The 26377-nt window shown below is 46.2% G+C and overlaps 3 protein-coding genes across 4 annotated transcripts in view; 1 reads left to right on the plus strand and 2 right to left on the minus strand.

The window, feature by feature from the left end:
- The window catches only part of LOC134928628 (cathelicidin-related antimicrobial peptide Bf-CRAMP-like), a 103944-nt gene extending 96264 nt beyond the window's left edge, over nucleotides 1-7680 (minus strand). The window contains exon 1 of the mRNA XM_063924556.1: nucleotides 7635-7680. Within this exon, the coding sequence (XP_063780626.1) occupies nucleotides 7635-7665 (31 nt within the window). The 5' untranslated portion in view covers nucleotides 7666-7680. The remainder of the gene's footprint in view (nucleotides 1-7634) is intronic.
- The window catches only part of LOC134928629 (protegrin-3-like), a 59663-nt gene extending 35018 nt beyond the window's left edge, over nucleotides 1-24645 (plus strand). The window contains exons 2-5 of the mRNA XM_063924557.1: nucleotides 12960-13231; nucleotides 21560-21661; nucleotides 22607-22672; nucleotides 24473-24645. Of these exons, the coding sequence (XP_063780627.1) occupies nucleotides 12998-13231; nucleotides 21560-21661; nucleotides 22607-22672; nucleotides 24473-24538 (468 nt within the window). The 5' untranslated portion in view covers nucleotides 12960-12997 and the 3' untranslated portion in view covers nucleotides 24539-24645. The remainder of the gene's footprint in view (nucleotides 1-12959; nucleotides 13232-21559; nucleotides 21662-22606; nucleotides 22673-24472) is intronic.
- LOC134928627 (uncharacterized) lies at nucleotides 7768-23448 on the minus strand. 2 transcript variants are annotated; one of them, XM_063924555.1, is made up of 4 exons: nucleotides 23291-23448; nucleotides 10661-10761; nucleotides 10167-10581; nucleotides 7768-10087 (listed from the first exon to the last, which is right to left on the minus strand). In XM_063924555.1, exons 1-4 carry the CDS (start codon nucleotides 23342-23344, stop codon nucleotides 9680-9682), a joined length of 978 nt encoding a protein of 325 aa, XP_063780625.1. In that variant the 5' UTR covers nucleotides 23345-23448; the 3' UTR covers nucleotides 7768-9679. The 2 variants fall into 2 exon arrangements, with proteins under 2 accessions (XP_063780625.1, XP_063780623.1); XM_063924553.1 differs by having other exon boundaries at nucleotides 22927-23448.
- Nucleotides 24646-26377: the final 1732 nt, after the last annotated feature.

Consider the following 26377-nt stretch of genomic DNA (forward strand, 5'->3'; position numbering starts at 1 on the left):
TACTATCTCTTTATCAACCAGTGTACAGTGCGGTAGTTCACGGCTGTGGCTACCTCTGTGTCGGCACTCGGCAGGCAGTCCGTCCATCCATAATTGTATTATAATATATACCACCTAACCGTGGTTTTTTTTCCATTCTTTATACCGTCGTCATACTAGTTGTTACGAGTATACTACTATCTCTTTATCAACCAGTGTACAGTGCGGTAGTTCACGGCTGTGGCTACCTCTGTGTCGGCACTCGGCAGGCAGTCCGTCCAACCATAATTGTATTATAATATATACCACCTAACCGTGGTTTTTTTTTCATTCTTTATACCGTCGTCATACTAGTTGTTACGAGTATACTACTATCTCTTTATCAACCAGTGTACAGTGCGGTAGTTCACGGCTGTGGCTACCTCTGTGCCGGCACTCGGCAGGCAGTCCGTCCAACCATAATTGTATTATATACCACCTAACCGTGGTTTTTTTTTCATTCTTTATACCGTCGTCATACTAGTTGTTACGAGTATACTACTATCTCTTTATCAACCAGTGTACAGTGCGGTAGTTCACGGCTGTGGCTACCTCTGTGTCGGCACTCGGCAGGCAGTCCGTCCAACCATAATTGTATTATAATATATACCACCTAACCGTGGTTTTTTTTTCATTCTTTATACCGTCGTCATACTAGTTGTTACGAGTATACTACTATCTCTTTATCAACCAGTGTACAGTGCGGTAGTTCACGGCTGTGGCTACCTCTGTGTCGGCACTCGGCAGGCAGTCCGTCCATCCATAATTGTATTATAATATATACCACCTAACCGTGGTTTTTTTTTCATTCTTTATACCGTCGTCATACTAGTTGTTACGAGTATACTACTATCTCTTTATCAACCAGTGTACAGTGCGGTAGTTCACGGCTGTGGCTACCTCTGTGTCGGCACTCGGCAGGCAGTCCGTCCAACCATAATTGTATTATAATATATACCACCTAACCGTGGTTTTTTTTTCATTCTTTATACCGTCATCATACTAGTTGTTACGAGTATACTACTATCTCTTTATCAACCAGTGTACAGTGCGGTAGTTCACGGCTGTGGCTACCTCTGTGTCGGCACTCGGCAGGCAGTCCGTCCATCCATAATTGTATTATAATATATACCACCTAACCGTGGTTTTTTTTTCATTCTTTATACCGTCGTCATACTAGTTGTTACGAGTATACTACTATCTCTTTATCAACCAGTGTACAGTGCGGTAGTTCACGGCTGTGGCTACCTCTGTGTCGGCACTCGGCAGGCAGTCCGTCCAACCATAATTGTATTATATACCACCTAACCGTGGTTTTTTTTTCATTCTTTATACCGTCGTCATACTAGTTGTTACGAGTATACTACTATCTCTTTATCAACCAGTGTACAGTGCGGTAGTTCACGGCTGTGGCTACCTCTGTGCCGGCACTCGGCAGGCAGTCCGTCCAACCATAATTGTATTATATACCACCTAACCGTGGTTTTTTTTTCATTCTTTATACCGTCGTCATACTAGTTGTTACGAGTATACTACTATCTCTTTATCAACCAGTGTACAGTGCGGTAGTTCACGGCTGTGGCTACCTCTGTGTCGGCACTCGGCAGGCAGTCCGTCCAACCATAATTGTATTATAATATATACCACCTAACCGTGGTTTTTTTTTCATTCTTTATACCGTCGTCATACTAGTTGTTACGAGTATACTACTATCTCTTTATCAACCAGTGTACAGTGCGGTAGTTCACGGCTGTGGCTACCTCTGTGTCGGCACTCGGCAGGCAGTCCGTCCATCCATAATTGTATTATAATATATACCACCTAACCGTGGTTTTTTTTTCATTCTTTATACCGTCGTCATACTAGTTGTTACGAGTATACTACTATCTCTTTATCAACCAGTGTACAGTGCGGTAGTTCACGGCTGTGGCTACCTCTGTGTCGGCACTCGGCAGGCAGTCCGTCCAACCATAATTGTATTATAATATATACCACCTAACCGTGGTTTTTTTTTCATTCTTTATACCGTCATCATACTAGTTGTTACGAGTATACTACTATCTCTTTATCAACCAGTGTACAGTGCGGTAGTTCACGGCTGTGGCTACCTCTGTGTCGGCACTCGGCAGGCAGTCCGTCCATCCATAATTGTATTATAATATATACCACCTAACCGTGGTTTTTTTTTCATTCTTTATACCGTCGTCATACTAGTTGTTACGAGTATACTACTATCTCTTTATCAACCAGTGTACAGTGCGGTAGTTCACGGCTGTGGCTACCTCTGTGTCGGCACTCGGCAGGCAGTCCGTCCAACCATAATTGTATTATATACCACCTAACCGTGGTTTTTTTTTCATTCTTTATACCGTCGTCATACTAGTTGTTACGAGTATACTACTATCTCTTTATCAACCAGTGTACAGTGCGGTAGTTCACGGCTGTGGCTACCTCTGTGTCGGCACTCGGCAGGCAGTCCGTCCATCCATAATTGTATTATAATATATACCACCTAACCGTGGTTTTTTTTTTCATTCTTTATACCGTCGTCATACTAGTTGTTACGAGTATACTACTATCTCTTTATCAACCAGTGTACAGTGCGGTAGTTCACGGCTGTGGCTACCTCTGTGTCGGCACTCGGCAGGCAGTCCGTCCATCCATAATTGTATTATATACCACCTAACCGTGGTTTTTTTATACCACCTAACCGTGGCAGTCCGTCCATAATTGTATACTAGTATCCAATCCATCCATCTCCATTGTTTACCTGAGGTGCCTTTTAGTTCTGCCTATAAAATATGGAGAACAAAAAAGTTGAGGTTCCAAAATTAGGGAAAGATCAAGATCCACTTCCACCTCGTGCTGAAGCTGCTGCCACTAGTCATGGCCGAGACGATGAAATGCCAGCAACGTCGTCTGCCAAGGCCGATGCCCAATGTCATAGTACAGAGCATGTCAAATCCAAAACACCAAATATCAGAAAAAAAAGGACTCCAAAACCTAAAATAAAATTGTCGGAGGAGAAGCGTAAACTTGCCAATATGCCATTTACCACACGGAGTGGCAAGGAACGGCTGAGGCCCTGGCCTATGTTCATGGCTAGTGGTTCAGCTTCACATGAGGATGGAAGCACTCAGCCTCTCGCTAGAAAACTGAAAAGACTCAAGCTGGCAAAAGCACCGCAAAGAACTGTGCGTTCTTTGAAATCCCAAATCCACAAGGAGAGTCCAATTGTGTCGGTTGCGATGCCTGACCTTCCCAACACTGGACGTGAAGAGCATGCGCCTTCCACCATTTGCACGCCCCCTGCAAGTGCTGGAAGGAGCACCCGCAGTCCAGTTCCTGATAGTCAGATTGAAGATGTCAGTGTTGAAGTACACCAGGATGAGGAGGATATGGGTGTTGCTGGCGCTGGGGAGGAAATTGACCAGGAGGATTCTGATGGTGAGGTGGTTTGTTTAAGTCAGGCACCCGGGGAGACACCTGTTGTCCGTGGGAGGAATATGGCCGTTGACATGCCAGGTGAAAATACCAAAAAAATCAGCTCTTCGGTGTGGAGGTATTTCACCAGAAATGCGGACAACAGGTGTCAAGCCGTGTGTTCCCTTTGTCAAGCTGTAATAAGTAGGGGTAAGGACGTTAACCACCTCGGAACATCCTCCCTTATACGTCACCTGCAGCGCATTCATAATAAGTCAGTGACAAGTTCAAAAACTTTGGGTGACAGCGGAAGCAGTCCACTGACCAGTAAATCCCTTCCTCTTGTAACCAAGCTCACGCAAACCACCCCACCAACTCCCTCAGTGTCAATTTCCTCCTTCCCCAGGAATGCCAATAGTCCTGCAGGCCATGTCACTGGCAAGTCTGACGAGTCCTCTCCTGCCTGGGATTCCTCCGATGCATCCTTGCGTGTAACGCCTACTGCTGCTGGCGCTGCTGTTGTTGCCGCTGGGAGTCGATGGTCATCCCAGAGGGGAAGTCGTAAGCCCACTTGTACTACTTCCAGTAAGCAATTGACTGTTCAACAGTCCTTTGCGAGGAAGATGAAATATCACAGCAGTCATCCTACTGCAAAGCGGATAACTGAGTCCTTGACAACTATGTTGGTGTTAGACGTGCGTCCGGTATCCGCCGTTAGTTCACAGGGAACTAGACAATTTATTGAGGCGGTGTGCCCCCGTTACCAAATACCATCTAGGTTCCACTTCTCTAGGCAGGCGATACCGAGAATGTACACGGACGTCAGAAAAAGACTCACCAGTGTCCTAAAAAATGCAGTTGTACCCAATGTCCACTTAACCACGGACATGTGGACAAGTGGAGCAGGGCAGGGTCAGGACTATATGACTGTGACAGCCCACTGGGTAGATGTATGGACTCCCGCCGCAAGAACAGCAGCGGCGGCACCAGTAGCAGCATCTCGCAAACGCCAACTCTTTCCTAGGCAGGCTACGCTTTGTATCACCGCTTTCCAGAATACGCACACAGCTGAAAACCTCTTACGGCAACTGAGGAAGATCATCGCGGAATGGCTTACCCCAATTGGACTCTCCTGTGGATTTGTGGCATCGGACAACGCCAGCAATATTGTGTGTGCATTAAATATGGGCAAATTCCAGCACGTCCCATGTTTTGCACATACCTTGAATTTGGTGGTGCAGAATTTTTTAAAAAACGAGAGGGGCGTGCAAGAGATGCTGTCGGTGGCCAGAAAAATTGCGGGACACTTTCGGCGTACAGGCACCACGTACAGAAGACTGGAGCACCACCAAAAACTACTGAACCTGCCCTGCCATCATCTGAAGCAAGAAGTGGTAACGAGGTGGAATTCAACCCTCTATATGCTTCAGAGGTTGGAGGAGCAGCAAAAGGCCATTCAAGCCTATACAATTGAGCACGATATAGGAGATGGAATGCACCTGTCTCAAGTGCAGTGGAGAATGATTTCAACGTTGTGCAAGGTTCTGATGCCCTTTGAACTTGCCACACGTGAAGTCAGTTCAGACACTGCCAGCCTGAGTCAGGTCATTCCCCTCATCAGGCTTTTGCAGAAGAAGCTGGAGGCATTGAAGAAGGAGCTAACACGGAGCGATTCCGCTAGGCATGTGGGACTTGTGGATGCAGCCCTTAATTCGCTTAACAAGGATTCACGGGTGGTCAATCTGTTGAAATCAGAGCACTACATTTTGGCCACCGTGCTCGATCCTAGATTTAAAGCCTACCTTGGATCTCTCTTTCCGGCAGACACAGGTCTGCTGGGGTTGAAAGACCTGCTGGTGACAAAATTGTCAAGTCAAGCGGAACGCGACCTGTCAACATCTCCTCCTTCACATTCTCCCGCAACTGGGGGTGCGAGGAAAAGGCTCAGAATTCCGAGCCCACCCGCTGGCGGTGATGCAGGGCAGTCTGGAGCGACTGCTGATGCTGACATCTGGTCCGGACTGAAGGACCTGACAACGATTACGGACATGTCGTCTACTGTCACTGCATATGATTCTCTCAACATTGATAGAATGGTGGAGGATTATATGAGTGACCGCATCCAAGTAGGCACGTCACACAGTCCGTACTTATACTGGCAGGAAAAAGAGGCAATTTGGAGGCCCTTGCACAAACTGGCTTTATTCTACCTAAGTTGCCCTCCCACAAGTGTGTACTCCGAAAGAGTGTTTAGTGCCGCCGCTCACCTTGTCAGCAATCGGCGTACGAGGTTACATCCAGAAAATGTGGAGAAGATGATGTTCATTAAAATGAATTATAATCAATTCCTCCGCGGAGACATTGACCAGCAGCAATTGCCTCCACAAAGTACACAGGGAGCTGAGATGGTGGATTCCAGTGGGGACGAATTGATAATCTGTGAGGAGGGGGATGTACACGGTGATATATCGGAGGGTGAAGATGAGGTGGACATCTTGCCTCTGTAGAGCCAGTTTGTGCAAGGAGAGATTAATTGCTTCTTTTTTGGGGGGGGTCCAAACCAACCCGTCATATCAGTCACAGTCGTGTGGCAGACCCTGTCACTGAAATGATGGGTTGGTTAAAGTGTGCATGTCCTGTTTTGTTTATACAACATAAGGGTGGGTGGGAGGGCCCAAGGATAATTCCATCTTGCACCTCTTTTTTCTTTTCTTTTTATTTGCATCATGTGCTGATTGGGGAGGGTTTTTTGGAAGGGACATCCTGCGTGACACTGCAGTGCCACTCCTAGATGGGCCCGGTGTTTGTGTCGGCCACTAGGGTCGCTAATCTTACTCACACAGCTACCTCATTGCGCCTCTTTTTTTCTTTGCGTCATGTGCTGTTTGGGGAGGGTTTTTTGGAAGGGACATCCTGCGTGACACTGCAGTGCCACTCCTAGATGTGCCCGGTGTTTGTGTCGGCCACTAGGGTCGCTAATCTTACTCACACAGCTACCTCATTGCGCCTCTTTTTTTCTTTGCGTCATGTGCTGTTTGGGGAGGGTTTTTTGGAAGGGACATCCTGCGTGACACTGCAGTGCCACTCCTAGATGTGCCCGGTGTTTGTGTCGGCCACTAGGGTCGCTAATCTTACTCACACAGTCAGCTACCTCATTGCGCCTCTTTTTTTCTTTGCGTCATGTGCTGTTTGGGGAGGGTTTTTTGGAAGGGCCATCCTGCGTGACACTGCAGTGCCACTCCTAGATGGGCCCGGTGTTTGTGTCGGCCACTAGGGTCGCTAATCTTACTCACACAGCTACCTCATTGCGCCTCTTTTTTTCTTTGCGTCATGTGCTGTTTGGGGAGGGTTTTTTGGAAGGGACATCCTGCGTGACACTGCAGTGCCACTCCTAGATGGGCCCGGTGTTTGTGTCGGCCACTAGGGTCGCTTATCTTACTCACACAGCGACCTCGGTGCAAATTTTAGGACTAAAAATAATATTGTGAGGTGTGAGGTATTCAGAATAGACTGAAAATGAGTGTAAATTATGGTTTTTGAGGTTAATAATACTTTGGGATCAAAATGACCCCCAAATTCTATGATTTAAGCTGTTTTTTAGTGTTTTTGGAAAAAAACACCCGAATCCGACAAAAATAATTCGGTGAGGTTTTGCCAAAACGCGTTCGAACCCAAAACACGGCCGCGGAACCGAACCCAAAACCAAAACACAAAACCCGAAAAATTTCAGGCGCTCATCTCTAATGGTCAACCTTTTCTTGACCACTTAGTGTTATTTATGTTGGATACATATGTTTTAAACAAAACCTTTTTAAGACTCTCTCCCCTGTAGCTAATACTATAGACCATCTATAGTTTTAATTATTACTACTGGTTTACATTCATTATACAATGTCCAAGTAGACCAGTGGTTACATATATGTGTCCATGACAGGTGCTAAGTTCTTCTGATGCTCCCCCTGATTTCTGGACTTGCTCCAATCCACCGGAGGTATCTAACAAGACACACATAACAGTGATGCAAATTTACATTAATTTGATAGCTTAAACCAGGGGTGTCCAACCTTTCACCTTCCCTGGGCCACATTAGAAGATGAAAATTTGGTTTGGCCCGCACATAAAATAAAATAACAGTAACGATACCTGATCATCCAAAAAAAACATAGAAAACATAGTTAACATATTAAACTTACTTGGAAATGAAGTTAGTGAGATGTTTGACATTGTTTCTCAGCCACCAATGCATCCATATTTGCTTCGATGGAACTTGTTGCAATTCTCAGTGAGTGCTCAAGGTGCTCATCAGATATTTTAGTTCTAGTTTTATTCTTTGTGTGCTTCATCCTTGAAAATAGCTGCTCACAAATGTAGGTGCTTCCAAATAGCGATGGCATGAATAAGGCATGATTGTGAAGTAAAGGATATTTTCTCTGGGAACATATATCTTATAGAAGTCCATTAAAGAGACATGGTCAAATTTTTCTTTCAGTTGACTGTCAGATTGGAGCTCTATGCATTCCATTTGCAAATTGGCAGGTAATATATTAATGTCCACTGAAAATGGAGTTGCAAATATCAGAAAAGATGGCTGATTTTTTCTAAAATCTTGAAACCTGTTCTCAAATTCCTGTACCAAATTGAAAAGCAAGACTGCATATTTTTCCGTGTTCACAGAGGCGTGTTTAGCCAATGTGCTAAAATGCATCAAATTTTTTGCCTTCATTTGAGAATGCCATAGTTTCAGTTTCATTTCGAACAATGTTATAGTTTGAAACATTGTGCTGATCAATTGGTTTTCACCTTGAAGACGCATGTTTAACTCATTTAAATGAGTGGTCAAGTCGACTAAAAATGCCAAATCTGTGAGCCAGTTTTCATCGTCAAGTTCTGGCACACATTTTGTTTTAGATTCCATAAATTACTTGATTTCATTTCTCAGATCATAAAATCTTGCCAGCATTTTCCCTCGACATAACCATCTTACTTCAGAAAAGTAAATTATGTCCCCATACTCAGCATCCATAAATTTTAGGAATTCCTGGAATTGGCGATGATTCAATCCCTTGGACCTTATGAAATTTACAGCCTGGATGACAATCTGCATGACGTTAGCCATCTTTAAAGCTTTTGCACATAAATTTTCTTGGTGTACTATGCAGTGATATTTCATCATACTGAAATTTTGGGAGGCAATTGCATCATCTTCTATCAATTTTACAAGTCCATCTCTGTTACCTATCATTGCAGGGGCACCATCAGTAGCTATGCCAGATATGTTAGCAAATGACAAAGAAAATCGCTGTAATGTATTTTTCACAGCTTCATATAAATCTCTTGCTTTAGTTGTGTCTTTCAGTGGAACTAAAGCAGCCATTTCTTCAATGATATTATATTTGTCATCAATGCCTCTAATAAAAATTGCCAATTGAGCTGTATCTGTAGCAATCTGTACTTTCGTCTATCGCCATAGCATAAAATTTAAAATGAGCAGCTCTACTCTTCACAACTCTTTCGATGGATTTTCCTATATCTTCAATTCGCCTGGCTACAGTCTGGTGAGACAAACTGATTTTTGAAAAGTCCCCTTTTTTATCCGGGCAAATTATATCAGCCACGGTTTCCATGCATTCCTTAATAAACTCACCATCGCAATACGGTTTTGATTTTTTGGCTATCAGGTTTGCAACCACATAACTGGCTTTGACAATAGAATCTGATTGAATCAATACTTTTTTTAAATAATTTTGTTGAGATGATAGATTTTTTTTTCAGTTCAGCGATTTTGTCTTTACGACACATTCCTTCATACACAGCAAATTTCTCAGCATGTCTTGTCATGTAATGCCTTTTCAAATTGTAGTCTTTGAAAACTGGCACTAATTCTTTGCAAATTAAGCAGATTGTCTTACTATTGGACTCAACAAAAAAGTATTCATCTGTCCACTTTTCTTGGAACACTCTTCCTTCATCTATAATTTTTCTTTTTTTGTGTTTGTTTTTATTTTTTGACATTTCAGAAGCCATGCTGGAATGTAAAAAAAAAAGGACTTTTAGAAAGCTTGGTTTAATAATCAATGTGATTACTATGTGCATTATGCTACAGATTTCCCTTTCAAATTAATGGGAAGTGGAATGCAATTGGATTTTGATGCAGAATTCCACAGCCAATTTTGTGTCAAAATCCGTTGTGTGAACCCAGCCTTAGTCTCCTGACTACCAGAAAGTGGCTTACCTAGAGTTAGGATGCTGGAATGAAGACTGTCTGCTTTAATGGATGCTGGTACGAGGACTGTCTGCCTTGATGGATGCTGGTACGAGGACTGTCTGCCTTGATGGATGCTGGTACGAGGACTGTCTGCCTTGATGGATGCTGGTACGAGGACTGTCTGCCTTGATGGATGCTGGTACGAGGACTGTCTGCCTTGATGGATGCTGGTACGAGGACTGTCTGCCTTGATGGATGCTGGTACGAGGACTGTCTGCCTTGATGGATGCCGGTTCGAGGACTGTCTGCCTTGATGGATGCTGGTACGAGGACTGTCTGCCTTGATGGATGCCGGTACGAGGACTGTCTGCCTTGATGGATGCTGGTACGAGGACTGTCTGCCTTGATGGATGCTGGTATGAGGCCTGAAGTAATGGATGCCTGGACGGAGAGAAGATCTTGGTTAAATATGGAGCTATGTGGGTGGAGAATGACAGGAGACTACCAGAAAGTGGCTTACCTGAGAGTTCGGATGCTGGGATGAGGACTGTCTGCCTTGATGGATGCTGGTACGAGGACTGTCTGCCTTGATGGATGCTGGTACGAGGACTGTCTGCCTTGATGGATGCTGGTACGAGGACTGTCTGCCTTGATGGATGCTGGTACGAGGACTGTCTGCCTTGATGGATGCTGGTACGAGGACTGTCTGCCTTGATGGATGCTGGTACGAGGACTGTCTGCCTTGATGGATGCTGGTACGAGGACTGTCTGTCTTGATGGATGCCGGTACGAGGACAGTCTGCCTTGATGGATGCTGGTACGAGGACTGTCTGCCTTGATGGATGCTGGTACGAGGACTGTGTGCCTTGATGGATGCTGGTACGAGGACTGTCTGCCTTGATGGATGCTGGTATGAGGCCTGAAGTAATGGATGCCTGGAGGGAGAGAAGATCTTGGTTAAATATGGAGCTATGTGGGTGGAGAATGACAGGAGACTACCAGAAAGTGGCTTACCTGAGAGTTCGGATGCTGGGATGAGCACTGTCTGCCTTTATGGATGCTGCAGTGAGGACTGCCGTTAAGGATGCTGCCTCTCGTTGTGCGTAGATGTGTGCCTGGTATGATAATGTACAAGGTAAGACAGTAATGGGGTATAAGGGCCACAACATTGCAGAGGAGACGGAGGAGGAACAGGGCTGCGGACATTGTATACGGGGAATAATAAATCTTGCAGAGAGATGGCGGCCTACGCAGCAGTTAAAAGCCGCCATCAATCAAGGCAAAAATGAGCTAATTTATTGCAGGTCAGAGCCCACTGGGTGTTTCATTAGGTCCCCGGTGGGCCAGTCCGACCCTGCAAAACAGTGGGGGAGCGCTGCGCGATAGTGATGGCCACAGCGCAATACAGTTCAACCGGCTCACCTACACTCCGCAAAGGCAGCAAGATGTGGCCTGTAGGAGCTTCTAAAATGGACGGGGGGGCAGGTGAAGCTGGCGCGCTGGCGTCACTTTTGTCAGGGCCGAAACTAGGATTTATACAAAAATAGACATTATATATATATATATATATATATATATATATATATAGCGATCACAAATGAGGCGGCACTCAGAGGCTGTCACAAATTCTTGTAATAGTGCAAAAGAGAAATCTTCTTCCTCTTTTGCACTATTACAAGAATTTGTGACAGCCTCTGAGTGCCGCCTCATTTGTGATCGCTATACCCTGGGGGGCCTCACCAAAGCTCTCCACGGAGGAAGGCACCGGAGCGAGACATATCCCCTAGTGGATATTTGGAGTGCCGGGGCAACAAGGTACTATATATATATATATATATATATATATACAAACGAATATAGAAAACCACAGCACTCGCCACCCCAGAAGCGGGGTGCAGTGTCTGCACTCACCACTCATAGGGTGGGGTGCATGCAGCCCATGGCCACCTACCCAAATACATACAAAATAGAGTATTCAGCACTCACCATAGCAAGCTCACTTGTCCTCACAACATCAATAAATAAATGATGGGGGTTTAGTTAGTGAATTGGCCAATGCACGGAATCCTGCATACCGCTCCACGGTACCCCACCTTCATGCAGGTCCTACACTATCACAAAGCCTTAAGAATTAAAACCTGGCAACTGTATCACATATAATATAACTGCAAATATGCCCACTAAGTTTAATGTATGCCTGCCACATATCTAGTGGCTTTTAAAGGCATACTAGTCACCTGACCTTTGTGTCAGGTGACTAGTATGCCTTTAAAAGCCACTAGATATGTGGCAGGCATACATTAAACTTAGTGGGCATATTTGCAGTTATATTATATGTGATACAGTTGCCAGGTTTTAATTCCCATGCAAATCCTGCGTTTGCCACTGCGCGCAAAGTGTTTTTTGTCTACTTATGTACCCTATTGTATCTTGTATTTTTTTTTTTTGTACCTTTAGTCCCCCCTCTTATGTTTCTTTTGTTTGTATTTTGGAGGTCATTCCGAGTTGTTCGCTCGCAAGGCGATTTTAGCAGAGTTGCTCACGCTAAGCCGCCGCCTACTGGGAGTGAATCTTAGCATCTTAAAATTGCGAACGAAGTAATCGCAATATTGCGATTACACACCTCCAAGCAGTTTCTGAGTAGCTTCAGACTTACTCGGCATCTGCGATCAGTTCAGTGCTTGTCGTTCCTGGTTTGACGTCACAAACACACCCAGCATTCGCCCAGACACTCCTCCGTTTCTCCGGCCACTCCTGCGTTTTTTCCGGAAACGGTAGCGTTTTTTCCCACACGCCCATAAAACGGCCTGTTTCCACCCAGAAACACCCATTTCCTGTCAATCACACTACGATCGCCTGAGCGAAGAAAAAGCCGTGAGTAAAAATCCTAACTTCATAGCAAATTTACTTGGCGCAGTCGCAGTGCGGACATTGCGCATGCGCACTAAGCGGAAAATCGCTGCGATGCGATGAAATTTACCGAGCGAACAACTCGGAATGAGGGCCTTTATTTCTTGTGTATTTGTGATCTATATATACGGCTGCTAATTTAATTATGTGTATTTTTTTGCATTTTATATGGTGATGCTCAATGGCTGTCTGTATGCTCATCTTTTGCATATTTTGTAATCAATAAAAATCTAATGTTTAAAAAAAAAAAGAGAAAATCACAGGAAAACCTAAAATCCATGCTTAGTAAATTTACTCCTAAATCTGTTAGAAACTTTTTTAAAGTTGCAAAACTTTTTGTGTTTTGCAATAATAAAGTGGCAGTAACTAAAGCAAATCTGTTTCAACATGAAATCCCGTCCAGAAAAACCTGATCTTAAAGAGGAGGAAACTGTATAAAGGATGCGTTTGGAAAACATAGTCAGACACTGGAGGAGTCATCTGCTACAGCACAAGATGAGGAGCTGCTGGCTGTCTCTGCTCTTACTCTCTGCAGTCACATTAGACAGCGGTCTCTCTCAATCTCCAGAATTGGATATCCAGGATGAAACGCGGATATTAGAGTTAGTGAAACGCTTCAACCTACAGAACGATGTCGACTATTTATATAAACCTGAGGAAGGAATTAACCCTGAGGTACAGTATGGGTTCCTTTTCTGTTTAATCCTTGAGTCCTGTTGGAGAAAGAGCGCTATATAAATAAAATTATTATTATTATTATTATAATCTCTTGGTGCTAACAAAATTGCAATATACAGTATTCAGTGGTTTACCAGTTGCTAAATGTTGCTACCTCTGTAGCGCAGGTCACTATTATCAGGGACATATATTTCTGGGAACCAGGGGTGGAACAGTCTATTGCCAGGACACAGCAAAATGAGGGCAGGGGTCTGGCGATGCCAGACTGGTGTCTAGGTGCACAGAGCTGCCGTACTGCTCCGAGTAAGTATAGTCTTATGAAACTGGTACCTGGTCACCGTGGTGAGATTGCTGCCAGGAAATACCTCACATGGGAAGAGGGGGCGGAATACTGGAAGCAATCCAGGCAGGCACCCATGCAAGCCAAATACAGGTGATACTGGGGCATCGATGGTGCCACCAGATATCACCAGTTATCAGTGTAATCTCATTCACCAGTATATTGGGGCAGATGTATTAAGCCTGGAGAAGGCATAAAGAAGTGATAAACCAGTGATAAGTGCAGGGTGGTAATGCACCAGCCAATCAGCTCCAATATGTAAATTGACAGTTATGGGCTGATTGGCTGGTGCATTATCACCACTTTGTCACTTCTTTATGCCTTCTTCAGGCTTAATACATCTGCCCCATTGTACCTTATACTGCTTACTCATGCCTGAATTCTCACTACACACCTGTTCTTATATCCACCATTACCTCTGTATATATCAGGGCTGGCCAAACCGGTCCTCGAGATCTACCAACAGTTCATGTTTTCCAGGCCTCCTGGAGATCTGTAGAATTGTCAGTTAGGAATGAATGCAGCACATCTTAATTAGTAATGACTACACCTGTGCACCAGCTAGGTGGTCTGGAAAATGTGTACTGCTGGTAGATCTCGAGGACTGGTTTGGCCAGCCCTGGTATATACTATGGGGGAGATGTACTAAGCCTGAAAAGTGATAAATATCACTGTGATAAAGCACCAGCCAATCGGCTCCTAACTGCCATGTCACAGGCTGTGTTTGAAAAATGACAGTTAGGAGCCGATTGGCTGGTACTTTATCACAGTGATATTTATCACTTTTCAGGCTTAGTACATCTGGCCCTATGAACCACACTTTTCACTATGTTTACCTCTCTTCTATCTATGAGTGCAGCACCTGACACTCACACACACATATGCATGCGCAGCACCTGACACTCACACACATATACGCGCAGCACCTGAAACTCACACATATACACACACAACACCTTACACTCACACATACATATACACACACACAACACCTGACATGTCTCACACACACACACACATATACACATGCAACACCTGACACTCGCACACACACATATACACATGCAACACCTGACACTCACACACACATATACATATGAAACACCTGACACACACATATACACATGCAACACCTGACACACACACATATACATATGAAACACCTGACACACACATATACACATGCAACACCTGACACTCACACACATATACACATGCAACACCTGATACACACACACACACACACATATACACATGCAGCACCTGACACTCACACACACATATAGACATGCAACACCTGACACTCACACATACATATACACACACACACCTTACACTCACACACACATGTACACACGCAACACCTTACACTCACACATACATATACACATGCAGCACCTGACACTCACACACACACATATACACACGCAGCACCTGACACTCACACACACATATACACATGCAACACCTGACACTCACACACACATATACACATGCAACACCTGACACACACACATATACACATGCAACACCTGACACACCCACCTATACACATGCAACACCAGACACACACACATATACACATGCAGCACCTGACACTCACACACACATATACACACAATACCTGACAATCACACATACATACACACACAACACCTGACACTCACACACATATACACACACAGCACCTCACCTGACACTCTCACACACACATATACATGCGCAACACCTGCCACTCACACACACATATACACGCGCAACACCTGACACTCTCACACACATATACACGTGGCAGGTGAAGCACACACATGCAGCATCAGACACTAATATAAACATGCAGCACCTGAAACACAGATACACAGGCAGCACCTGACACACATATACACAGGCAGCACCTGACACTCACACACACATATACACGGGCAACACCTGACACTCACACACATATACACGTGGCAGGTGAAGCACACACATGCAGCATCAGACACTAATATAAACATGCAGCACCTGAAACACAGATACACAGGCAGCACCTGACACACATATACACAGGCAGCACCTGACACTCACATACACATTTACATGCGCAACACCTGACACTCACACAAACATTTACACGCACAACACCTAACACTCAAACACACATTTACACGCGCGGCAGCTGAAGCACACACACACAGCATCAGACACACTAATATAAACACGCAGCACCTGACACACATATACATAGGCAGCATTTGACACACACACATATACACAGGCAGCACCTGACACACATATACACAGGCAGCACCTGACACACACATACACAGGCAGCACCTGACACACATATACACATGCAGCACCTGACTTACATATACACAGGCAGCACCTGACACACTTATACACATGCAGCACCAGTGACACACATATACACAGGCAGCACCTGACACACTTATACACATGCAGCACCAGTGACACACACATACACAGGCAGCACCTGACACACATATACACAGGCAGCACCAGTGACACACATATACACAGGCAGCACCTGACACACATATACTCAGGCAGCACCTGCCACACACATATACACAGGCAGCACCTGCCACACACATATACACATGCAGCATCAGTGACACACACATAACACATGCAGCATCAGTGACACACATATACACATGCAGCATCAGTGACACACATATACACATGCAACACCAGTGACACACATATACACAGGCAGCACCTGACACACACATGCACAGGCTGCAACTGACACACATATACACAGGCAGCACCTAACACATATACGCAAGCAGCACCTGACTTACATATACACAGGCAGCACCTGACACACACATTCGCAGGCAGCACCTAACACATATACGCAAGCAGCACCTGAATCACATATAAACAGGCAGCACCTGACACACACATACACAGGCAGCACCTGACTTACATATACACAGGCAGCACCTGACTTACATATACACAGGCAGCACCTCACTTACATATACACAGGCAGCACCTCACTTACATATACACAGGCAGCACCTGACTTACATATACACAGGCAGCACTTGACTTACATATACACAGGCAGCACCTGAAACACACATTACAGGGGCGGATTGGTCCGCCGGGATGTCGGACCAGTTCCCGGTTGGCCGGGCTGTGCTGCACATGGCTGGCCTGGACTCTTCTGGGAGTCAGTACATACTGTAAGTGTAGCTGCCAGCGATTTTGGCAGCGTTCAGAGCTTCTGCACATGTAGAAAGGAAATCACCGGCAGTGCAGCTAGTCAGCTGACAGCTGTGCCGCCATACAATACAGCAGACAAGTCTCGGCAGCCGAGGCACCTTATGTTTCACAGCGGCTGGTCTCTCCTCTGCCTGCTCCTCACATACCCCTTTTACACTCGCATGAAAATCCCGGGATTTTGCACGTGAACGCGCATCATCCCGGGATTTGTGTCAGTGTGAAAGGGTACAGGGACAATTTCCCGGGTCGAGCATCCCGGGATTTCAACCCAGGTCTCGACCAGGGTTGGTCCCGGGACCGTCCCGGGAAGCTGGGTAGTGTGAAAGGGTCCGTCCCGGGATTCACTATCCCGGGACTGTTAAAAGGACTCGGATGGAGCTTTCTTGGGCACAGAAAAGCTGATGTCATCTTTTCAGAGCCCAAGGCCATTTCTAATGACATACTTATGCATTTGCAGGGATATCCCGGGATCAGTGTAAATGGGGCTGTCCCGGGTCGATCCCAGGTCTTAGTGCAGTGTGAAAGGGGTCAGTCCCGGGAATGCATCCCGGGACGCATCCCGGGAAGCATCCCGGGAGTGCGAGTGTAAAAGGGGTATGACTGCATGTGCTGTGGCCGCATCCTTCATTCCACTGTGACTGTGCGTGTCCGGGCTCCCTGCCCTCTCAGCAGGAAGAAGGCCAGGTTCCATGATGGGTGGGGTTGTCATATGTGTGTACTGCGGAGGTAGGGGTTGTGTACTGGGGAGGTTGTCATATGTGTGTACTGCGGGGGTAGGGGTTGTGTACTGGGGAGGTTGTCATATGTGTGTACTGCGGGGGTAGGGGTTGTGTACTGGGGAGGTTGTCATATGTGTGTACTACGGGGGTAGGGGTTGTGTACTGGGGAGGTTGTCATATGTGTGTACTGCGGGGGTAGGGGTTGTGTACTGGGGAGGTTGTCATATGTGTGTACTGCGGGGGTAGGGGTTGTGTACTGGGGAGGTTGTCATATGTGTGTACTGCGGGGGTAGGGGTTGTGTACTGGGGAGGTTGTCATATGTGTGTACTGCAAGGGTAGAGGTTGTGTACTGGGGAGGTTGTCATATATGTGTACTGGGGGAGTGGGAGCCTGTCTTATATGTGTACTGGGGGAGGGTCATTATATATGTGTATTGGAGGGCTCAGTCATATGTGTGTACACGTGGGGTCAGTCATATGTGTGTACACGTAGGGTCAGTCATATGTGTGTACACGTGGGGTCAGTCATATGTGTGTACAGTGTACATGTGGGGTCAGTCATATGTGTGTACACGTGGGGTCAGTCATATGTGTGTACACGTGGGGTCAGTCATATGTGTGTACACGTGGGGTCAGTCATATGTGTGTACACGTGGGGTCAGTCATATGTGTGTACACGTAGGGTCAGTCATATGTGTGTATGGGGGGGGTCAGTTATATGTAAGTACTTGTGGGTGTCAGTCATATGTTTGTACTGGGGGGTAGGGGTTTGTGTACTGGGGAGGTTGTCATCTGTGTACTGGGGGAGTGGGAGCCTGTCTTATATATGTAATAGGGGGGGGCAGTCATATGTGTGTACTGGAGGTTGTCATATGTGTGTACTGGGGGGTCAGTTATATGTGTGTACTGGGAGATTAGTCATATGTGTGTACTGGGGGGTCAGTCATATCATACACAGGGAGCTCCTGACACACACACATATACACGCACGTAGCATTTAACACACACATATACTGTACACCTGCGGAACCTGACACACACGCGCACGTGCACTGCACCTCACACATGTACATGAGCGGTGGCACCACACCAATACACGTATGCACATGAGCATTACCTCACACACATGCGTACACGCTCGGCACCTGACACACACGTACATACGTGCCACCTCACATATATACACGTACATGTGCGTCACCTCCCATACACACGTACACGTGTGGCACCTCACAGACACACATACACGCGCAGCAACACAAACATATACACATACAGCATCAGACATACTTATATACACACGTAGTACCTGAAACACACAATATACATGTGTGTGGTACCTCACACATGTACACGTGTGGTGGCACCACACACACGTATGTACACGCATAGTACCTCACACACGTACATACACGCACAGCACATAACACACACGTACACGTGCAGCACCTGACACACACACACACACACACACACATACATGTGCGGAACCTCACATATACATACGCACAGCACCTTACACATATACGTACACGAGTGGCACCTCACACACACGCACATATACACACATAGCATTTAACACACACATATACATGCACGGCACCTGACATATACACACGCGGCACCTCACACACGTACATGCGTGGAGGCACCACACACACATACATATGTGCACGCGTGGCACCTCACATGCATGGCACCTGACCCTGACAAACACACTCATGTGCACGCCACCTGACACACACGCGCGCGGCATCTGACACACACACATGTACACGTGCGCGGCACCTGACGCACACACACATACACGCACGGCAGCTCACACACACATACAAATACATACATATGCATACACACTGGGCACCTCACTCACACGTACACAGGCGACACCTCACACACATCTACACACGCAGCACCTCACACACACACACAATGCATTTCAGACACGCCTCCAGCCTCAGTCACAGGCTGTTGCCGCCTACCTCCCTCCCTGCATCAGCTGCAAAGGCAGCAAAGTGTTTTGAGCAAAGTTAAAAGTATAAACAATTCTGTTTGGTAAATAAAATTATTTTGCATTTTGCACAGAACAGTGATGTTATACCAACATTTTCATTAAACATTTAAAAAAATCTAATGTTCATTCTTACGGTGAAATATTACATTTCTGAATTAAAAAAATAAATTGCAAAAAAGCTTTGAAATTCCATAGAAAAAAAACCTTACAGTTTCACATGTCCCATTAAGGCTTCTTAGACATGATCTGACATTTCAGAAACCTGTTGTAACACTTCCACTCAAACTCCAAAAAGCAATGAAATTCCGATCATTAAGGCTGACGTCTTAATGGACGTGTTCCTTGCGCAATACAGATATGGTATGCCATCACAGCCTGTGGGTAAGTGCAGATTCAGCACTCTCACAAAATGTGGAAAAAGTGAAGCGCTGTGAATACTTTCCTGATGCACTGTACGTGGTCACACTTGTCAAGTCAGGGCTAGTTTGTGTTTCTGGACTAGAGTCTAAGGTTGGAGTAGGAGAGGAGCTGTGTGCAAGAAGCTAAATGGTTTAATGAAGTTCCTGCATATGGGGGGGTCATTCTGACCCGTTCACGCGCTGCTGATTTTCGCAGCCGTGCGAACGGGTCCAAACTGCGAAGGTGCGACAGCGGCAGTGCGCAGGTGCGTCGTTGCCTGCAGCGACAAGAACAACGAAGGAAGCGGCCGCAGCGGCGACCGCAAGAAGATTGACAGCAGGGAGGCGGATCTGAGAGGCAACTGACCGTTTTCTGGGAGTGGTGAGTAAAACGCAGGTCTTTGCAGGGCGGGTGACTGATGTAAAATCTGGGACATGACACACTGAAGTGATCGCACCAGGTAGGTAAGTCCAGACCTACTCCTTTCCTGCACAAAACTTTTTGGCATAGCACGGCTGCACAAGCGATCGCAGCCTTGCTATGCCAAAATCCACTCCCCCATAGGCGGCGTCTACCTGATCGCACGGGCAGCAAAAAGTTGCTGCGTGCGATCAGGTCAGAATGAGGGTCATGGATTGGATCTCTGATAGTTCTGTGGGAACTTTAGGAAATGCTAGAGGAATAACTATATATCTGTGGATGCTGGAGAACTGTAGGACCTGGGACGACTGCATCAGGCAAGGCCAGCAAAGCTTTACATAGGAACTGGTTAGGACCGGCGGGGCTTGACTGTAGAGATGGTGTGAGATGGATAGAACACAAGACTTGGATATATGCAAGACTTAGGGGTTAATTCATACCTGATTGCTAGAGTGCGTTTTTTGCAATCACTGCGACTATATAGTCGCTGCCTACAGGGGGAGGGTATGGTGTGTGTGCAGGTGTCCGATCACTTTTGCTGCAGAGCTGCACAAACATAAGTTTTTGCAGTCTCTGCTCAGCCCAGGACTTACTCAGCCGCTGCGATGATCGGGGCCGGAGCTGACGTCAGAAACCCTCCCTCAAAACGCCGGGTCCCTCATGCGTTTTTCTGGACACTCCCTTGAAACGGTCAGTTGCCACCCACAAACGGCCTCTTCCTGTTAATCACCTTGCGATCACCGGTGCGTTCGGAATTTTTCGCACCATCCCGTCGCTGATCCCCTTTGCTGCGGCCCGTCGCACCTGTGCATTGCGGTGCATGCGCAGTTCAGACCTGATTGCAGGCTGTGAGAAAACGCAGCCGAGCAATCAGGTCTGAATTACCGCCATAGTTCTAACAGAATCTGAGGACTGGAAGTAGATAGCAGAACTCACATTATTTTTTATTTTTTTTAAGTCAAATTAAAATAGAAGACGGCGGCTAATTCAATATTTAAGGCCTTTTTTAGACTTTCTATATTTCGGAAAAAAATGGCAGCAATGATTATCTCCGTATCACAAACTGTCCCCCAATCTGAACCAAACGCAAGGCACTGATATCTACTCAGCGTCATAAGAGGAAGCAGTATCTTTATCTCTGCATCTATAAGAGCTGACATTCTTATCTCTTCCCATTATTTTCTCTGCAGGAGGAGGGGAATCCCCGGAAACTGAAATGTAGAATAAAAGAGACGGTCTGCCCCAGAAATGCAAAAAGAGATTTACTAAAATGTGATCATCAAAAACAGGGGGTAAGTATTCAGAAGAAGGTAAATAAAATGTATATATTCTGAGTTGTTGATATATGTGAACATGTCAAATTCCTCATGAATTCAATAATAAAACATTATAAAATAAATATAAACTAATGCTGCACTATCCCCACTCCTTATCCCTACATGGAGTTATTAATGACCTCCTTCCTTGGCTGGACTTTCCGTCGTCACCTCTGCAACGCAATCTTTGCAGACTTGGAGCTCTAGGGCGCGGTTTTCGGCCATGCCCCAGCACTCCTCCCCTATGTAATGTTACGCGTTGTGACATCACATATAGGTGGAGTGCTGCAAACCTGCAGGAATGAGTAACAGGGGGCCGATGTGCAGGAAAGGCTTGTTTATAAGAAGTCCTCCCTGCGCATTGGCCTATCATTGTTGTACAGCCTGATGCAGCTCTCTGTATCGCGACAGAAACCAGGAGCCAGTCCCCATCTCTCTCTGGGCCCAGGGCTCCAATCCCAGCAGTCCCCCCCTGGTGGTGGCACTGCTCCCAGTGCTCAGATTCTTGCTCCCAGCCCCCTCTTCCGTGATGTCATGACATTAATGCCCCGCTGTGGCGCTGGTTGGCACACTTGTCTGTACTCAAGGAAAGTTGTGAGGTATTTCCCCGCAGGAATCTTCCCAGGGCGAGCAGGAGCCACACACAGCTGAAACCGGTACTCCCAACCAATACAAAGTGCATTTGGGGCCAGGGAAAGTGGCTGGGGCAGAAGCACTAAGCGTGCCACGGGGCATGTGGCCATGTCATGAACATGGCATGTGTAAAGCTACAGAGTTGAGTATGATCAATGTGAGGACAGCTGTCTGATTACAGCGTTATGATGTGTATCTATACGCTGTCATTTGTCCCGGGAATGCGCAGTTGGAGCGACGGGCCACTGTTACTAATTATGATTTTTTTTTGGGGGGGGGGGTTTGCAGAAGGTTCAGGAGTGTGCCGTTGTGTTGGCTGAGACAGACGCAGACGCAGATGAGATAACGTGCAAGGTAAGAGACAAATGGCCAGTGATACATAGAGATATTCCCCAGATGTGCCTAGCTCTGCGTAAGCTGATACATACAGATATAAAGATGGACAATGAAGAGTTAGCAGCACAGTGGGTGTACAAAGAAAGTGTAAGGAGAAATAGCGTATTTCCACACATAGCCAGAACTGTGCGCACTTCCATACAGGTACACCACTGCACCAGCAACATCTGTACCTGGCTTGCTACCAGTCACCGCCATCAGTGTGTACTTACCTCTGGTGTGACAGGTATACGCTCTGACCTGCAGGCCTGGAAATGATGCATCTGCATGACCGGGCCTTACAGAACTTTCCCTATGTGAGAGCGCCCTCCCCGCGCCCGTCCTGCCTCTCTGGACTTAAAGTCTGATACAAGCAAAATGCTTGTGGGCCTGTATAGCCGCGTGTGCGCTCGCTATCGGGGCATGTGCAGGGCTGATTCACACAAATAGCGCTGCACAGATAGGCGTACGTTCACCATTGCGTCAGTCCTGAATGTGCGCGGTGTAGCTAGGCATATAACGTACATCACATGCAGTTGTCGCATGTCACATATCCCCTCTGCAGATGTGGACGGATTGTGCATCGCTGCAGCTTACATGCATGGTAATGCGGCAGGAGGCGTCTGTTATATCGATAGCTCCTGCATGCATCTGAGATCCAGTGCCACATCTGATCACCTCTTACACCATTGGCCGACTCTGTGACACATTGAGGCACGCAAGCCAACAGCTGCAGCTCCGACTAAGAGGACAGGAAATCTCCATCTTCCAATGGAGATCCGGTCCACTCACCCAAAATGGAGGCAACATGCCCTTCCCTGCCCTGCCCTCAATTGGCTGCAAACTGTCAATCTACTGACGTCAGCAGCCATAGTGCGTCCAGCAATGCAGGACCCGTGTCACAAGTGTGCAAAGTACAGAACATTGGTACTTTGCTCTATGTGCCTCAGATCCGATAAGTTCTGCCCATTGTCAGTTGTCCTCCATACTGACGGCACAGCCGGCATGCTGCAACTTCATAATGTATGACCCCACAGGCCAGCTACCATGAATCTGTATAAGTTATATAACAAATATGTCATCACATACTGTAGCCAATTAACTTCCATTCAGCATCACATGCCACCAGTGCCATACTAGGTCACATAAGAAGATCCCTGATCCTCTCCTACAGACACACCCTGTGCTTCTACGGGCACCGTGTACCCCACCCCACAGCCTGGCACCCTGGGAAGCTGTATCAGTCATATCACCCTGCATGTCACCGCACCGCCAATGTACTGTATGATGTATCCTAGTGTAGAGTAAATTCCAATAAGCCAGCAGCTTCAGATACGCTTCATCTTCTCTGTAATTGCACAAAGCCGATATAGATAAGATAAAGAGCAAATTAGTGTAGTACAGTGCATCCGGAAAGTATTCACAGCGCTTCACTTTTTCCACATTTTGTAATACCCCTTTCACATTGCACAAATAACCCGGTATCGACCCGGCATATTGCAATTTAGATTGCAGATTGAACACTACCCATCCAAATCTAACTCTCTCTGCACATGTTACATCTGCCCCCCCTGCAGTGCACATGGTTTTGCCCAACTGCTAACAAATTTGCAGCAGCGATCAGGTGTGAATTAGGCCCAATGTTTGTTTCTTCGTACATAACTGTAACCAGGAATACAACCTTTACTCTAATACAGCTATGAAAGCTCTTATCTGCGGCAGACCAGGGCGATAGTGCGGATGTAACACCCCGTAAAATCTCTTTATTCTCTCTTTCAGCCTCTGACTCTCCGGGGAGGCGGCAGCATGATAGCCGGTTTTGACCCACTTAGAGATGAACATTGATGAGCGCCCTCTGTGTTGTATAACAATATCTATGTATATGATGTGTTTTATAAGCCAAACATAAGTCATTCAGAAATGAACCAATAAAATGGGGTTTGCCGTCTGAATACTGATGAGTGTGATCCTTTATTGCCCGTCAGGAGAATTTCTTCCATTGCAAAGGTAAACATATTGGGGTCACTTCCAGGGGAGAGGGCCTGTGTGGAGGCTCCATGTGGGCCGCATCCTCCCTGGTAACGCAGTAGTCTCTGGCAGTCGGCTGCACATGCACAAATCACCAGGAAAAATAGGCTCAGCGATATTTTCCTGGTGATTTCTGCTGTTCTGTAGCGCCGGGCGCACCGGCAGACACGCGTCTCCAGAGATGTCGGAGGGGTATGTATAATGATATGGGTGCAGGGTGTGGGCGTCACACTAGTGAGAGGTGTAAGTGTAAAAAGGTGTTACATTAGTAAGAAGCAGCAGCTGTGTGTTGATGCTATTAAATAGGTGAGAGGTAATAATTAGGGTGTTAAATTTTTTTACATTGGCTAAAAAAATGTAGGTGATAAAAAAGTGCCAGATTAAGTGTTACAATACGATGCCCAAAAGCAGCCAGAACACCCAATCCAGTGGGTCCCACGCCCCAAACTCATCACTAAAACTGACAGATTGTATACATTTATTCAGGACTTACCAATCCTAGTGCTTTTCCCAACATGCAGTTTGTAAATGCCAGAGACCAATGCTAATTATAAGCACCCTTGGGCAGGTGGGTGGGATGATAATCCAAACTGCTTCTTACTAATATAGCACCTTTTAACACAAAACTCTCACTAGTGTGATGCCTTGGGGCGGTTGGCTTGTGCTGGCCTGTGGGTCCCGTGCCATAGACTTGAACCTTAGTGTAAGGGACCCCCCAGATGAGGTCACCTGGTGGATGTTGGTGAGCCCACATTTTTGGCCAAAAATACGTTAAGCCAGAGTTTTCCAAACTGTGTGCCGTGGCTCCCTGGGGTGCCTCGGGAGTCGGGACACTTGCAGGGGTGCCCTGGGTTGGTGGTCCAGGACCAATTCAAACTATTCATGGTCAATATAATAGGCAAAACCAGTGCTGGTGGCTGCCAGTCATAAAATATGTGGCCAAACAGAAGCAAATCTTGTCCCTCACCACACAACTGACCCTAAGGATGACATATAAACTAGTGATGAGCACCGGAAATTTTTCGAGTTTTGTGTTTTGGTTTTGGGTTCGGTTCCGCGGCCGTGTTTTGGGTTCGAACGCGTTTTGGCAAAACCTCACCGAATTTTTTTTGTCGGATTCGGGTGTGTTTTGGATTCAGGTGTTTTTTTCAAAAAACCCTAAAAAACAGCTTAAATCATAGAATTTGGGGGTCATTTTGATCCCAAAGTATTATTAACCTCAATAACCATAATTTCCACTCATTTTCAGTCTATTCTGAACACCTCACACCTCACAATATTATTTTTAGTCCTAAAATCCTCATCATCATCCTCCGATATATCACCGTGTACATCCCCCTCCTCACAGATTATCAATTCGTCCCCACTGGAATCCACCATCTAAGCTCCCTGTGTACTTTGTGGAGACAATTGCTGCTGGTGAATGTCTCCACGGAGGAATTGATTATAATTCATTTTAATGAACATCATCTTCTCCACATTTTCTGGATGTAACCTCGTACGCCGATTGCTGACAAGGTGAGCGGCGGCACTAAACACTCTTTCGGAGTACACACTTGTGGGAGGGCAACTTAGGTAGAATAAAGCCAGTTTGTGAAAGGGCCTCCAAATTGCCTCTTTTTCCTGCCAGTATAAGTACGGACTGTCTGACGTGCC

The sequence above is a fragment of the Pseudophryne corroboree genome, chromosome 5 (assembly GCF_028390025.1).
Source record: "Pseudophryne corroboree isolate aPseCor3 chromosome 5, aPseCor3.hap2, whole genome shotgun sequence".
Taxonomy (NCBI): Eukaryota; Metazoa; Chordata; class Amphibia; order Anura; family Myobatrachidae; genus Pseudophryne; species Pseudophryne corroboree.